The sequence below is a fragment of the Bacillus rossius genome, chromosome 2 (genome assembly GCF_032445375.1).
Source record: "Bacillus rossius redtenbacheri isolate Brsri chromosome 2, Brsri_v3, whole genome shotgun sequence".
In the NCBI taxonomy this organism is placed as follows: Eukaryota; Metazoa; Arthropoda; class Insecta; order Phasmatodea; family Bacillidae; genus Bacillus; species Bacillus rossius.
The window spans coordinates 114,150,415-114,165,547 of record NC_086331.1 but is presented as its reverse complement, the minus strand read 5'-3'; the positions used below and the strand labels follow the sequence as shown (position 1 = coordinate 114,165,547).

Below are 15,133 nucleotides of genomic sequence, written 5' to 3'. Positions count from 1 at the left end.
CATAGACAAGTAAATGATTTTTCTTCATTATTTATTTTTATAATAATTGCATACAAAAATAAAAAATTTTAATATTTGTGATGAGTCAGTAAATAATATCATTACAATTATATAAAGTCAATACATATGGTTGTTGACTATTAAATTTTGAAACTTTTATGCCAGTATATTCAAATAGATAATTGAAACTATGGTTATATCCGTGACATTTATCAACAAAAAAATGCATCAAGTATTACAGAGCCATATTCAAATTTAGAATTTACCAAAGAAAACATTTTAACGTTCATTCTACATTCGAAACATTAATAATACTTTTGATGAAAGTTAGGAATTCTTTGAGTTTCCAATGCCCCAAGATAAAAAGATCAAGGTCAACATGCGTTAGCACTTGAGCTTGTGTTAGATTTGAATATGAATAAAAGTAAAAACTCTCCACTGAAATTGTTTCTTAAATCTAAAGATATTATTACCCTGAATGTACATTAGTGTCAATGGAATCCAGCAAATTAACAGAACTAATTATTTAGTGAAAACTCTGAGCACCAAGATCAATGATCTAAAAAGTGAAAATCAAGTGCTGAAAACATTGTTTGACAACTCCAGAAACGATATCTCATATTTTAAGAATGAAATTAACCAAGTCAAAAAAGTTATGAAATTATGAAATGAACATCAGAAATCATATAGTCAAGCTGCAAGAAATTCTACAGGACAAAAAATAGGTGAATCGACTGCAAGGAATGTCGTCGCATCAGCCGCCGCGCCGGGTGACTGGACGGCTGCCCTACTTGCAACGCAGCAGAATTCCCGTGACATCAGCAACACATGACCAACTCTCAAAAAAGACGGTAGATGAAGATGACTTTACATTGTACAAAACAAATGTAAGCCCAAAACTAATAGGAGCCTCGAATCCAAATTTAAGACTAATGAAAAAAAAACAAAAGAAAAAAAAACTAGGAAAGTTGGAATAAGAAATACAGTTCCTTGTAAACCATCCCCAAATCAGTATTCAAAAGATCCAAAGCCCTGTTTGCGACAAGTTTCGATCCAGAAGTACAAGAAAAATAAATAGTGGAATACATCACCAGCGAATGAAATCTTTCCCAAGTCAAGGTTGTGAAGCCTTGACCAAAATATGATACTTATGCATCTTTATATCTCTGTTTTCTGGAAGAAAATTTCAACAGGATAAATAATACAGTTTTTGGCCAAATAGCTATTTGATCAGTCCTTTTTATGACAAACTTCACACAGAACAAATTTCCTACAGCAAAGAGTCTAGTCCTAAGGTACATGAAGAAATTGCAAAAAGATCCAAATCCAAAGGATCAATCTTCAAGCTTGGGGCCTGGAGGAGCACCCTAATGCCCTCTTTCTGGCGTGTCAGTGTTGTGAGAGTGTGATTTACAATAGCAAAATGTTAGAGGCCTAAGAACAAAAGAATCTGAATTCAACAACAATTTATGTCTGTGATCACAACATAATTGGTTTCACCGAAACATGGTTCAATAACTATACTATAAATTCACACTACTTCAATGACAACTTTTACAACTTTAGAACTGATAGAGATCCTGCCCTAACAATGAGGGAAATAGGAGAGAAACGGTGCATCAATTGCAATTAATAATTATAAATTTTCTACTGTCTTGCCAACAAATGCATGTGATTATCCTGGAATTTAATTGTATGGGTCAAAATAAAAATAACTCATACTAAATTCTTAATCTTCAGAAACATTTATATTCCCCCCAATTCTACTACTGGAACTTATATTTCTTACTTTGAATTTCTTGAAGATAAGTTAATAAACTATCTTGATAATGGTTTGGACTGGACGTATATATTTTTATTTTTTTATATTATTTTATGTACATTTGTAACAGGCTTACATGGTGGGCACAACACATAAGACAAATATATAGTAATCACTGCAAAGGTAAGGACTCCCACCGCTGCCGGTACTACAACAGGCAGAACAACCGCAGATGGCCAACACACGAGGGCAAGAGTACCACACATTAGCAGTGACAACAACAGATACACACAAACACTAATATAGAAAATAACAAACAAAAAGATAAAAGAACACAAAGTAACACAAAAATTGCTAAAAATAACATACATTGACTTAAAACTAAGCAGAATATTATATACAGGATGTAAATGAAATGGCGGAAAATCTCGCGAATGCAGGTAGCCAGATCTACACCAAGAAGAATGGGTATAGGAACCACCCCTCTGTTGCCAATAGTATGGGCGCAAAACCACTGTGAATGTAGTGTTGAGGAAACGGTAAAGCGAAGATAAATCAACAACCACAACTAATGAAACGCTGACCTTCCGGATTCAATTAAGATGCATGGCAACACGTATTCAAGGAATAAAAGGTGACCACAATTCCATCGCATACGTAGGAAACATGGCGTCACCTCTGTTACTATGCACGTATTACTGTACCTGTACGCATGTTCTAAGCTATCGTAGTGAATCAATAACAGGAATGACATAAGGAACATAAAAGGTCCTCGTACTTGAACACGCTCAGACAAACCGTTTCTGAGATACAGGCACTCAAAGTCGGAACATTATGATAATGCAGACAGGTAGGCAACACGCGCAGCCCGCACGTGGTGACATGCGTGTGGGGAAAACTAGCGACGTACGACGACGTATTACCGAGAGGTACACAACAACGTGACACCATGGAAGGAGGAGGGGCAGGGTGCAGGCTGGACGTAGTTAGTAGTACGTGTAATGCTGCCCCTCCTCCTTCCATGGTGTCACGTTGTTGTGTACTATTTTAGTAACATTTATGTCAAAAATCAGATCCAAGCCGGGGTTTAGCATTTTTTCCAGTCATTTTTGTTTTTATCAGAAACTTTTCATTATACAGTTTAACCTTTCGCTCTGCAAATCGAATGATTTGATAGTTTACGTAGCTGCTCCGGTAGAAAATTCTAGCAGCGGATGCAGAACTACATGTGAGTCGTGTTCATAAATTAGTGATATTACATACTTGTCCAGATAATTAAAAACATTTATTTATTGTGAGTATTATTGACAAAAATTGTGTTTATAACCTTGATCAAGTGTATTTAAATAAGTGAGGTTATGTTCCCATATGTATAATTTATATGCACTATAAATTTTTGCATTATTTAATAAATAATAAAAAAAATATAAATTAGAATAAACATTCAGTATATTCATTGATTTTCATTATTAATTAAAATTTATCTGGATTATTTTAATAAATTAAATAATTAATTTTATATGTGTGTTTATATTAATATGTATGTGCTCCTTATTTTACTCCTAGATACAAGATACCTGAAAATATTATTTTGGGCTTCTACTCTACAATAATTCAAGTTAAAATTGAGAAAATTTGTAAATATGCAATTCATTATTTTAAAGAAATTCCTTAACTGATTTCCATGTACCTGTGAGCTCTGCAGTTGTGCCTCCATGCCCTCTAGCATGGAAGCCATGTCAATAGACATGGGTGCTGAACGATGATCCATGGAGGCCGGCCCAAGTGAACATGAGTTGCGATGCAGCGTGCTCGGATCTTTCCGACCAATCACTGCATCTGGTTCATCTTCTTTGCGTTTCTTACCATGGCGTCTGCATGGCTGCAGTGGAACAGCTCGCACTCGAACTTCACATGGAAATCTGCACAGTTATTTTTACAAACATTTTTACATGAACTTTCACGTTAATCAATAAAAATATATTAAAAATGAAAAAAAAAGTATCCATACTGGTATCAAACCCGAGTTGTCAGAGTGGTAGTCAGATGCTCTAACCTTAGTGATTCTGAGTGCAACATTACAGGGAAATTAAGCTATGCTTCATTTTTTGATTGGCTATTTCTAGAGATCTAGTGAGAGTTGACACGGAAGATTACTATTAGGAAGTACATTATTCTCGTAAAGGGATGTCAAAATCTGTGACTCGAAATTCGCACCCTCTTCTTGTTAGTACTATTGGCAAACATTGATGCTATCATTGGCAAAAGAACTGTACAATGGATTATGAGAGCAAAAACCTGCCTGAAATGCTATAGGTTAGTGCTCAATTTGGAATTTATTCATAGGAAAGTAAAAACATAATTACAATGTACATTGACATATTCCATTTTCTAAGATGACCTGAACAAAATAAAAGAAAGACAACATTAACAAATAACAAACCACTGAACAAAATGACATAGACCTAGAAAGCATTATAGCTTATAGCAGTGGAAAGGACATTAAAGAAAAAGAAAAGGCCAAACAGAACATAAAACAAAAACAGAGTGCATCCATTAAAAAAAACATATAATTGCTACAGATAAAAACCAATAAAAGAAACCCTTTATGAAACAGAAAACCAACAAAAAAGTGTAAAATCTAAACATAGAATAGACGAGATTAAAAAACCAAATTAATCAAAGGCCCTTTCTCAGACAACTTATTTGCTTCATACGTCTTAACCATTTTGTGCTCTTATTTAAATTTGAATGGAATATTCCATCTTTTATTGGTTATATTTTTATTTTCTCTGGCAATCGAAAAAAACATTTATAATATATTTAAAGAACCCTTGTCACTACACTTAAATTATACAAATGGAAAAGTTTCTTTGGGTAAATTTGTGTAATATCTTAGCTAGAACTTACCATTTAAAATCTGATGCTAGGTATAATTTTATCATGTTTTTATATAATTTTATTATGTTTTAATGTAACAAAAAATTTGCTATTAAAAAAATTATTTAAATTTAAGGATTTTAACCAACTCTTCTTTTGAACCATCCTTCTTGTACTGTACTGCATCTGCCTGCTTAATGCTTGCACTATTTAACCCTGCATGAATAAGCCCAGGGTTTACTGTGTCTACGCAGGTTTAACCTCGGCCGAACATAACTAGCTATAGTCTAGAGTTTAAGATAGGGGAGTTAGTCATGGTATCAATTGCTGCCATGGCTGGCCAATCCCCAAACATAGCATACGATAAATGCTACCCTTTCTGCATGGCTGAAACCCAGCATGATTAGGCATATAGGCTTCGGGCTGAGACACACTTAGAGTCTTCCCTAACCCAGACCCCTCCCAAACAAATACACTTAGTTTTGGTTAGGTTAGGAAAAAAAAATGGCAAGGTAAACTTATATATTTTATTACAATAAAAATGTTATTTAAGAGCAGCAACTGGGCATTATGGTTTACTTACTGTTAATGAAATGGTATAGATTGCTTTTCCACTACCCGAGTTAATAGACAGAAATAGCTCAAATTTATCTATAAATAGTGAAAAAGTCTATTGAAAGTATGTACAGTAAACTCCCGGTATATCGCGCCCCGATTGATCGCGGAATCGGGTATATCGCGGGTCAAACCATGTCCCCCAGTCAGAAATGAATAATAATAATGGAATAAATGGTTGACAGCCGATTAGGATAATTTTGCGTTGTAACTAACAAACTAAGCATCGGGCAGAAAAAAGCCTAGGCGTAGAAAATGTCCGCAGTAAAATTCTAAACAAGATATCTCCGTACATTATTCCTCTATCTTGTAGGGTTTTCAAATTATGGTTCAATCCAGCCCAGTGATATTTTCTGAAACACTAGTTCTTAACGTCGCTTTATCTCACAAATGAAGCATCGGAACGGGGACCTGATAAAGCCCACCGTCCAGCGACATTATCCAGTGTGACTCGGCTGGGGATTGATGTTGGATAGGCTTGGTTGTCGGCAAGCCCTGGGTAGGGAGAGGCGAGCCGAGAACATGGAGAGAGGTAGAGATTAGAGCGGGCAGAAACACCAGGGGGAGTGGGGGAGGGAATGTGTTCACGCAGCACACAGGCAGAGCATGAGTCACTTGACTGAGCAGCGTCGCTGCGTACAAGGCAAAATCAGGTAGTCCGGTGTTTAAAATTCCACTCCAGAATCTTAATTGGTACTTTACTGGACATCTGTATATAAATGTTTTGTTACAACTTAAACCTACAGACGTAATATTATTGGGTAATTCATTGTATTATACAAGTTCATCTTTTTACTTTGGTATAATGTTTTAACATTAAATAGTAAAGTAAATCGGCTAGCGTATTTTTAATCTTTGCCCAGGAATTCCCAGTGGTCCAATATTTACGTGAACCATACTGTACCACTTTTGCCGTGAGGTAGTAAACAAGTCCCGGAAATGTTTATGTGTAGCAATGTTTATGTGTAGCGGTCTCCCGACCTTTAAACAGAGGCTGGGGAATATAACACTTGCCGATCCGAGCCACACACACTCAGCAACTCGACACAGCGTTTGGTGAAATAAGTAAAGACAAAGTTTAACACTGTTTTTAATACGGCGTCACTGATTGCGCTAAAATTAAATTGGCGCAATTTTTGTTTCCCACATGTGACCATTTATAATTTACTGTAAGCATGGATAATAAAGTTTAACCACTTGACACGATAGACGATTCTTTATTTTTTATTGTACGAATGCTAGAATCGTTTTTTTCCTGTATCTGCGGCCTGCTTCTACAAAAGACAAGCTATCTGTAAGTAAATCTAGAATTTTTATTTTGTCAATCAAACTCGGTACTTTGCGATTCATATTCGGTTTGAAGTATCACTACGGCCTTTCTTTTTAGAAGACTTTGACCACAGAATCGTGTGTAACCGCACACACTGCACTTACTTTGTTACGGACACTGACGAAGCAGATACTGTGGCTAACACCACGAGACTGGCAGCAGCAGCTTGTGTGCCGCACGTGTGTATGGCGGCGTGTGGCGCGCTCGTAGGCTGTGCGACAAACTGTGCGCGGCACGCGGAAAAATAAAAACAATTCAACATTTAATATTTATCTTTAAAATTTATTATTTTTATTTTTTCACCCGTGTTTAGTGGAAACTGCGGATGCAAAGTCCGCACAAAGGTGGGCCGTCTATACTGTGCGTGCTTGCCGACCTATTAGAACACAGGCGGTGTTTTATGCCTTTTGACCTTGGTCACATCGAAACATCGCGGTTATGCAACAACGCGGGTAAAAGTTATGTCCCCCGACAACCGCGTTAAATAGGGAGTGTACTGTATTATTGCTTTTTGGCATGCCAAATGTTAATGATATTTGGTTCCTATAAATGCTACAATGCTTTATATCTTTTGGCACAAAGAGTAAGGGGTGGAAGTTATATGGCATGGTTTTGGACCTTTTAAAGAAATAGCTTTGGAGAATATATTCTGATTTTTTGTTACTTATTCAAAGACTATTTGTTACAGGAAATTGAATATTATTTCTTGCAGGTTCATTAAGAGATCTAAACAGATAGTTTTTTTTTTTTAAATGATGAAATTAAGTAACAGAAAAAAAAACTTTGAGTATCATTTAATATAGTGCAATCCACCAATTTAAACACTTTTTAATTCTTGCTAAGTAGATTCTTCTAATCAATAATGTGTTAAAAATAATACACTTTTTGTCTAATATGTTGTCATTAGAAACAGGTGTTACACAAGCTATGATTAGATTGTATTTTGTGTTGTTATTGTTTCTAATTATTTCTCTATCTCAATTACACAATGTTTAGATTAGCAGGAATCACTATAAATGAGTATGTTTTCCATTTCTTAGTAATTGTAAATTTCCTTGACAAAAAAATATTTCTTCTTAGACAAGAAATAAGTTCATGCGTGGCTACCAACTGATACCAGCTTGCATTCAAGCTTAGCTTTTGAGGAAAATTTTCATGTGTGTTGATTCCTAACTGCAATAACTAACATTTTTAGAGTAAAATAGTTTACTATTATTACAATAAAAAAAATTTTCTTAGTTTATTTTGTATCTGGACCTTTGAGTGTACTTTGAGTAAAATTACTTTTCTTAGTGTTTATAAGATGACTTATCTAATATAACATTAATATGTCCAACTGGTGGCTACAAAAAAAGTGTTCTAATTATGTTTATAGATAAAGAGAAGAATACAAAAATCTTTTTCAAGTTCACTTAACAAGAATAACTTAAAAACTAGCAGCATTTTTTAAGCAGCATAACTGGTACTTACTTTGTTAACACTTCTACAGCGCCATTCTTTGTTTTTGTTTCTTGTGCCTCCTTGCTGCCAAACTCATCAGTGTCATCCATCACATAGAGTGGCAGCACGTGTAATTGTTCATCATCTGGCTTGGAAAGTGTTCGATTCTTGGTCAGGCTTACAACCTAAATATACACGCATACTAACAATTATTCAAGATTAATATAAACTACAGTTTGCGGCTTATAATAAGTCTTAACTAAAATTTCATATAGGATTTTATTTATGTCAGAAGATTTTATATTTTTTTCTATAACATAACAGTTGAACATGCACCCTGGAGTCCTCTACCACACACTGGAGATCTTCTGGCTAAAAATATCTATAATCAATGAGAATTATGATCCATCTACAGTAACCAAAGTTAAGCTGAGTCATACCTGCGGCCAATAAAAAGAGAGTTATCTATCATAAATCTACGCTACCTTTGAGCATAGAGTGATCAACCATCCATTCTTTTGACCACTACCAGCCAATTATAGATGCAGTATGGAGAGTAAGCTACTAAACATTCCCATGGTCCTTGAATGTATAATTAGATCCAACCCAGCCCCCTCTGCCAATGACAGAACTTAGATAAAAAAAATTTTAAATGTTATATTGCCCAATTAATTTACTTTTGAGCAAGCTGAGGTAGCTACATCACTAAAATAATTTTCCTCTAGATCATGTAAAATTTTATAAATCAATATTTTGTACATAGCATACAATTAAAATAACTTGGTTTTGAGTATAAATAAATATTAATCATACTTGAAAAATCACCACAAAATTTTTTGCAAAGGTTTTTTAAGCTCATTGCAGCATAGATAGGAAGTTAAATTTTTTTTATATATAGAATATCATGAACATGCTGTAAAAAGGAGTTTCTTGATACACTTGTAAGCTTTCATTGTGCCATGTTTCCACAATAATTTCATATTTCTCTCAATATATAATTCTTAAATGCATTCTTCTTGATTAACAAAAAAAAAAAAAAAGACAGGAATTTTAATGGTAGACTATAATTATTACATAGTAAACTTGGGGTCTAAAGAAGTATCAAACTTACCACAGTACAGCCATTATTCATATTGTGCAGGTCACGATGGGAATGAGCACAAAAGTCTATGCAGGCTGTGACGCCAGAGAAAGGACGACCCGGTTTGAATCCCAGGCGACACTCTGAAGCCTCTCGCTCGAACTGAGTCTGATTCTTGAATGCCTCAGGAACCAGAGACTGATAGAGTGGAGAGAGCAGCGTAGCCAATACATGCATCCGTTCCTCCACTTCTTGTTCCTATCACAAGCGACAGAAAGTATTTTTAACTTTACATGTGTACAAACAAAGTGAAATGCCATTAAAAAGTTACAGAACTAAACCATTACAGATTATAAATGTTCCCATGTCATTATTAAAACTTATACAACTTGTTAACCACGCATAATAATCTCTTTAGACAAGTTTAGTTTTTGGATACTTAACACATTTTATTAAAAGAATTTACTTTTTAATAGAATGGGATTTTATGAAAATTTCTATCTAGAAAGCTGTTTTGAAAATTTTTAGGACATGTGAGCACAAAATATGTTTGTTGGAATCACAATAACTTTGCAAAACATTAACTAAAATGTGGCAATATTTGTTCAAGAGTTAGCACTTTATTTTAATGAAATCACATTTATTTTATGGCTCAATGTGATTTTTTTTTAGCTTGAAATGGTGTTGTTTAATTCCCAGTTACTTTGATCGTATACGTCAATTTTTATATTTTTATTTTCAACATATCATAGAATTATGTAATTGACACAGCACTACAGCTTATTGCTACTACTGGCACTACAAAGTAATGCACCGGTCAAAAATTTTTTATGAAAATACATATATCAAAAACTAAAAACATGACATAACTGTACATCATGCTAAAGAATGCAAAATTTTGGCCTTTTGGAGATTTTATTTGAAAGAAAATAAACGTAACTATGTGAGAAGGAACCAAATAGTAACCTACTCAAGTTTAATTTTAAAGCTTGTAAAGTTGTATTTAATTAAAAATTATTTATCTGTTACTGGAGGCTTGATATAAATCTTAATCCATTGTATTTTACGGAACCAGCACATGTGATATGTGTGGGCAAACAACATGTAGAATCTTTGCTTTTGAGACAATTTAACATCAAAAAATTGTTCCTGGTTTAGAAATAAAAATTACCTAAACTATAAAGTTTGGCAGTATCATAAATACCTAAGCAATAATAAAAACAGCACTGCATAATTAATGATGTATTTTATGCCCAGGATATTTTTTTCAGTTTCATTTATATTTCTTAGGCCAGGTTTATAAAATATGCAAGAAACACAAGCATATAAGAAACATCTACATAAAAATTTCCAACACAACATGTTAAAATACTTGTTTATAAACTACACGAGATACAAAAACACAATACAAGCATCGGCCAACTTTCAACTAATTATTTTTCCGCCTTCCATATTTGAAGACACGTGTGCTGAAAACATTTTAATACATAGACGTTGTTCGCATAGAAGGCCACTATGTTATTTTTATTATGTATATCAAGTTTTCATGTGTTAAATTTTTTCACACTATAACACTTAAAAATGAAATTTTTGATAATTTCATGTGTGTTCATGATAAATATTAACTATCGAAAGAAGTCATATACCTGTCTGCATTTGTTCCATGCGCTACCTACGCTATGTGCCCTGCATTTTTGTGGTGACTAGCAACATTGAAATGAACTGTGACATCATTTCCTTTCAAGGGAATGCATTTTGACAGCACATATGTTCAGTAATACATTGTTCAGACTCAGGGCCATCATGAGGCAGTGGGGGTGGTCATGTGTCTGGTTCTGTATTGTGATTGGTCAGTTGGCACACGGGGTTGCCTCCCCTTTGTTTTCACTTTTGTAAAGGGAAGACAACTTCATTGTACAAGTAGTTGTCGCTCGATTGTCACAGTGTGCTGTCGCGTCGCCGGCAATTCACGAAAGTATTATGTGACATACATGACGGGATAATTTAATGCCTGCTGGTCAGGGCCAGGCCGAAGTTTAACCTTTTTTTTATGTTTACGGGCTTTTTAATCAGAAATTTGACCCCAAGCATTGACATCGGCCCAGGGTGACCGTCAATTAACCCCCCCCCCCCCCCCCCCCCCCCCCCGAACAGATAAAAGTGTGTGGTAAATCATCTGGACCTTGTCTGTAAGTTATAGTAACAAGTTATAAGGGTTTAATACCTAAGTTTTTCCATCACTGGAAGGTTAGTAGTTAATTTCTTGTATAGGATATGACCATGTCAACAATGTATTTGTTTGATTGATAAGCAAATTCCCTTGTAACGGTTAGTTGTTTAAGGTTTCACATCAGAAATTGTGAGATAATCATTAAATTTTTATTATGTGTCTTCAGTCAGCTGTAACGAATGAGCCTTCTTTACTCTGGGAGTGTACACCTGGTGAGAAGGGGTACTTTGTAAAGAAATTAGTTGTCAACCAGATTTGACATAAGAAGTTTAATTTTTTTTTGTTTCAATCAAAGGAGAAAATAGTTTTAAAGTTTGGTATCTGCGATTAAGTGAGGCTGTCTCTACGAATATAATAACTGAAATCTTGTTGTCTGTGAATTTCAGGGAATAGCTTTTTTAGTTTTTATTTGATTCCTGCGAGTTGTAACTGGGTGGAAACTTCAAGCTGCAACCTTTCCTTTTCCTTCCCCACTTTAATTTCCGTGCTTGCACGTAGTTCATCGATTAAAACTTCATAGAAGAGTATAAGAGGATCCAAGTGGTAGAGCAGTTGGTAGTGTGGCACTGGTACTTGGACGTTAGTGGGATTAGTTGTTGACCCAATTGCAGTGCACATACAGACAGTTTTTATCATCAGTTAGTTGGAAGTCCTGTAGAGTTGAGCATCGAGTTGAGGCTTGGTTTACTTTAACTCATCTCTCCTCAGGCAAAACAATGAAGAGTCATGTTACCCCGAAAAGACTCTGATACCCTGAGTGATCATTTGAGTGACTTGTCTTTGCAGCAAGCAATACGTTTGGAGACTCGGTGGAAGAGTTTCTCATCAGATGCTGATCTGGGGGTAGCCAAGAACAGTGTTGATGGTTGGACTGTGACTTCAGCAAGTGTGTGGACTTATCTTTAGTAGTTGTTGCATCAAGAAGAGCAAATCACATGGTAGCGTACCACCCTTGACCTACCTGAGATCCTTTGTAATGATTTTCTGACTCTAAATCTTATTAATGTTCCTTCTAGTTGAATTTAGGTTATAATACTCCCGGGAAGTTCTGAGATTGTTCTGATGTTGTGGGACCACCCAGCTCTCCTGAACGATAGTATCAAACTATTAGAAAAACTTAAATTTGTTGCAGGTGTACTATATTTTCTCTATTTTACTTTAAAAAAAAATAATATAAACAGAAACAGTATAACATAAATGACTAACATATTTATAGTACATAATTACAATATAAATAATTACTAAAGTTACCATTAGAGCACAGAAATTTGTAGCATACACACAATCTTACCTCAGACCTGACCGAAAGCCTGAACTTGCGGACAGTTTTGCTGCGAGCATACTTGCAGCCATTGTAGTACATAGACCAAGAACAACCAAATGAAAAAGATGCTCCACACGTGTCTGGATCGAGGCCCTGACAAGCACATGTGCGAGGTTCATTTGTGGCACAGCGTCGAGTGGTGGGCAAACCATACCTGATTGACAAGTAAACACTATAAGCACTACTAATTCATTAAAGCGATCACACCAAACACATTACTTTCAGGTAGTAAATGACCATCTGTCGGATACCTACAGCAAATGTTTGACTACCCAAAGCTATAATTTTAACATGCCCAAATAATAAAATTATGGCAAGAAATGCTGATGGTAAAAAAATACAGTAAAATTCCACAATGTTGAATACAGTGAAAATGGTTGTCGATATAGTGAATTATAATGTAACATGAAACTTACAGAACTAAAGCAAGCACCTGACCTGTCAGCATGCATGTTTAATTCTGCAGCTGCACACAGCTGACTGCTTGTTGTCTTGTCCTGCACAGTTTACTGTGTCACTAACAAGCTATTTTTATTATTTATTTACTCGTAAATGGCTTTCTGAACCAGTCAGGGTTAAGGTGCATAACAAGTTATTTGCAATGGTACAGCCTTGGGAAAATTTCCATGGGACACACCACAAGCCATATAAATAAAGTCTGGTGCCAAATGTTTAGGCCAATTTGTGGTCTCTAGTTCAAGTTATACTTCTTTAGGTGCATTGAGGGTAAAATCTTAGTAAGCAACGGAAATGTAATGAAGTGTGTACACCACAGACGGAAGTTTAAAATGATGAAATCTAGAGCGTATCTTCTTTTTGAGTAAAAATATTTCAGTGCACTTACAGAGAAAAATGAACCACGTTTGAATGAGAATAGCTTGAAGTTGGTTAATCAGAGACAAGTGTGCTGAAGTTGTGTTACAAGACACGTGCAGACCTATACAGATGCCGCACCTCCCAGCCATGCCCACTTCACCGTAAACAATTGTGTTGGCCAACTCCGTGCAAGAGCGAGTGATGTCGTATGCTCGGACACAAAATTTAATGTAGGATTCTTTGAAATAATGCTGAGCATTATAAATAAACTGATAAATAAAATAGTCACTTTTCAAATACAAAAATTTATGGATCAATCACATACTTTCTGCGCCCACACTTAAATTCGTTTCCTGAATTGTAAACGTTCCATGCTACCATCAAATGCAGAGAGCAATTAGCAGCACAAAACAACGGGAAATTTTAAACTATTTGAAATGGCTCCGATAAAACCCTGGCTATGGACAAGGAATATTATTAAAACACTGCCCATCTTGTTAAAATTCACTAACAGTTTATACAATAAAAGTTTCCACACATGTTAGAAGCTATACTTCTATGGCATTACTAAACTATTAACCTGAAACATTTTAAAACACATAACACAACATACATGTTTGCATATTTGTTTTTGCTTAAATGACTGAAAACAGTCCGTAATACTTCCTACAAACAAACCTTAACCTTATTGAGCTTATTCAACATTATTATTATATTATCATATAATATTATTAAAAAAGAAAAAAAATTCTCAGTGACAATATTTCAACTACGCCCCTAGAGGTTACTAAGCATGCACTCTTACCACTTTGTTACAAAGCCTCTTAGGAATTTGAAAGGAGAATATTTATTCTTAGCATTGTAATGCCAGTTTTCTTTGGTATTTTAAAATGTGGTTCTTTTAAATTAAAATTTCTAAGAAATGTAAATAATAATTTGAATGTATTCACCTGTTTAGCTTGTGTGTAAGTAAGTTGTAAACTCTGTCTGCTTCAGTGGATGGTACACCTTCCCAAGCCACCATGACAACGACAATCCAAGCTGTCGGACATTTATGCCCTTGTCTGTGCTTTACCACACATAATATTTTTTCATCCAGGCTTGCACGACGGATTATCTGAAACAGGAGCACGAACCAGACATCAAATACAGGCAGTCGTAGTTAAAATCTCACACAATTTGTATTACTGAATGTAACGTATTGCCACCTATAATTTTCCTTTCATGCAAGCAACTTGGAGTCTCCCACATATGTAAATACTAAAATATCTGTATATTGCCACATGTAATAAAGCTATCAAAACGCAGAACACCTTAACAGAAATGAAAACTTACCTGTTTGGTATAATGTAGCATTAAAATAAATATTGGTTACTTTGCGTAGAGGTAAAAAAATTGGTAAATGAATATGAGTATTTATTTGTTAGTTAAGCACACAGTTGTGAATGAGAATCGCAAATGAAAAACTGAAAAGAAAGAAAATGTGATAGTCAGTAAAAGACAGGAATAGGAATATAAATACTATAAAGAGAAAGTTGGAAATTATTAGGCGTTCTGAAAGTGTTGAATCACTAGTAGTGATCGGGCGTGTCTTTAATTTAAGGTGTTCAATGATGTGTTCAATTGTTAAGGATAATGTCAAAATTATGAACTGC

At 35.0% G+C, this 15,133-nt stretch overlaps 1 protein-coding gene across 1 annotated transcript in view; it reads right to left on the bottom strand.

Moving 5' to 3' along the window:
* Nucleotides 1-15,133, bottom strand: part of LOC134529638 (uncharacterized) — a 139,005-nt gene that overhangs the window by 15,081 nt on the left and 108,791 nt on the right. Inside the window, exons 8-12 of the mRNA XM_063363943.1 lie at nt 14,429-14,595; nt 12,630-12,816; nt 9,139-9,366; nt 8,058-8,212; nt 3,453-3,684 (exon numbers count right to left, since the gene is read on the bottom strand). Of these exons, the coding sequence (XP_063220013.1) occupies nt 3,453-3,684; nt 8,058-8,212; nt 9,139-9,366; nt 12,630-12,816; nt 14,429-14,595 (969 nt within the window). The remainder of the gene's footprint in view (nt 1-3,452; nt 3,685-8,057; nt 8,213-9,138; nt 9,367-12,629; nt 12,817-14,428; nt 14,596-15,133) is intronic.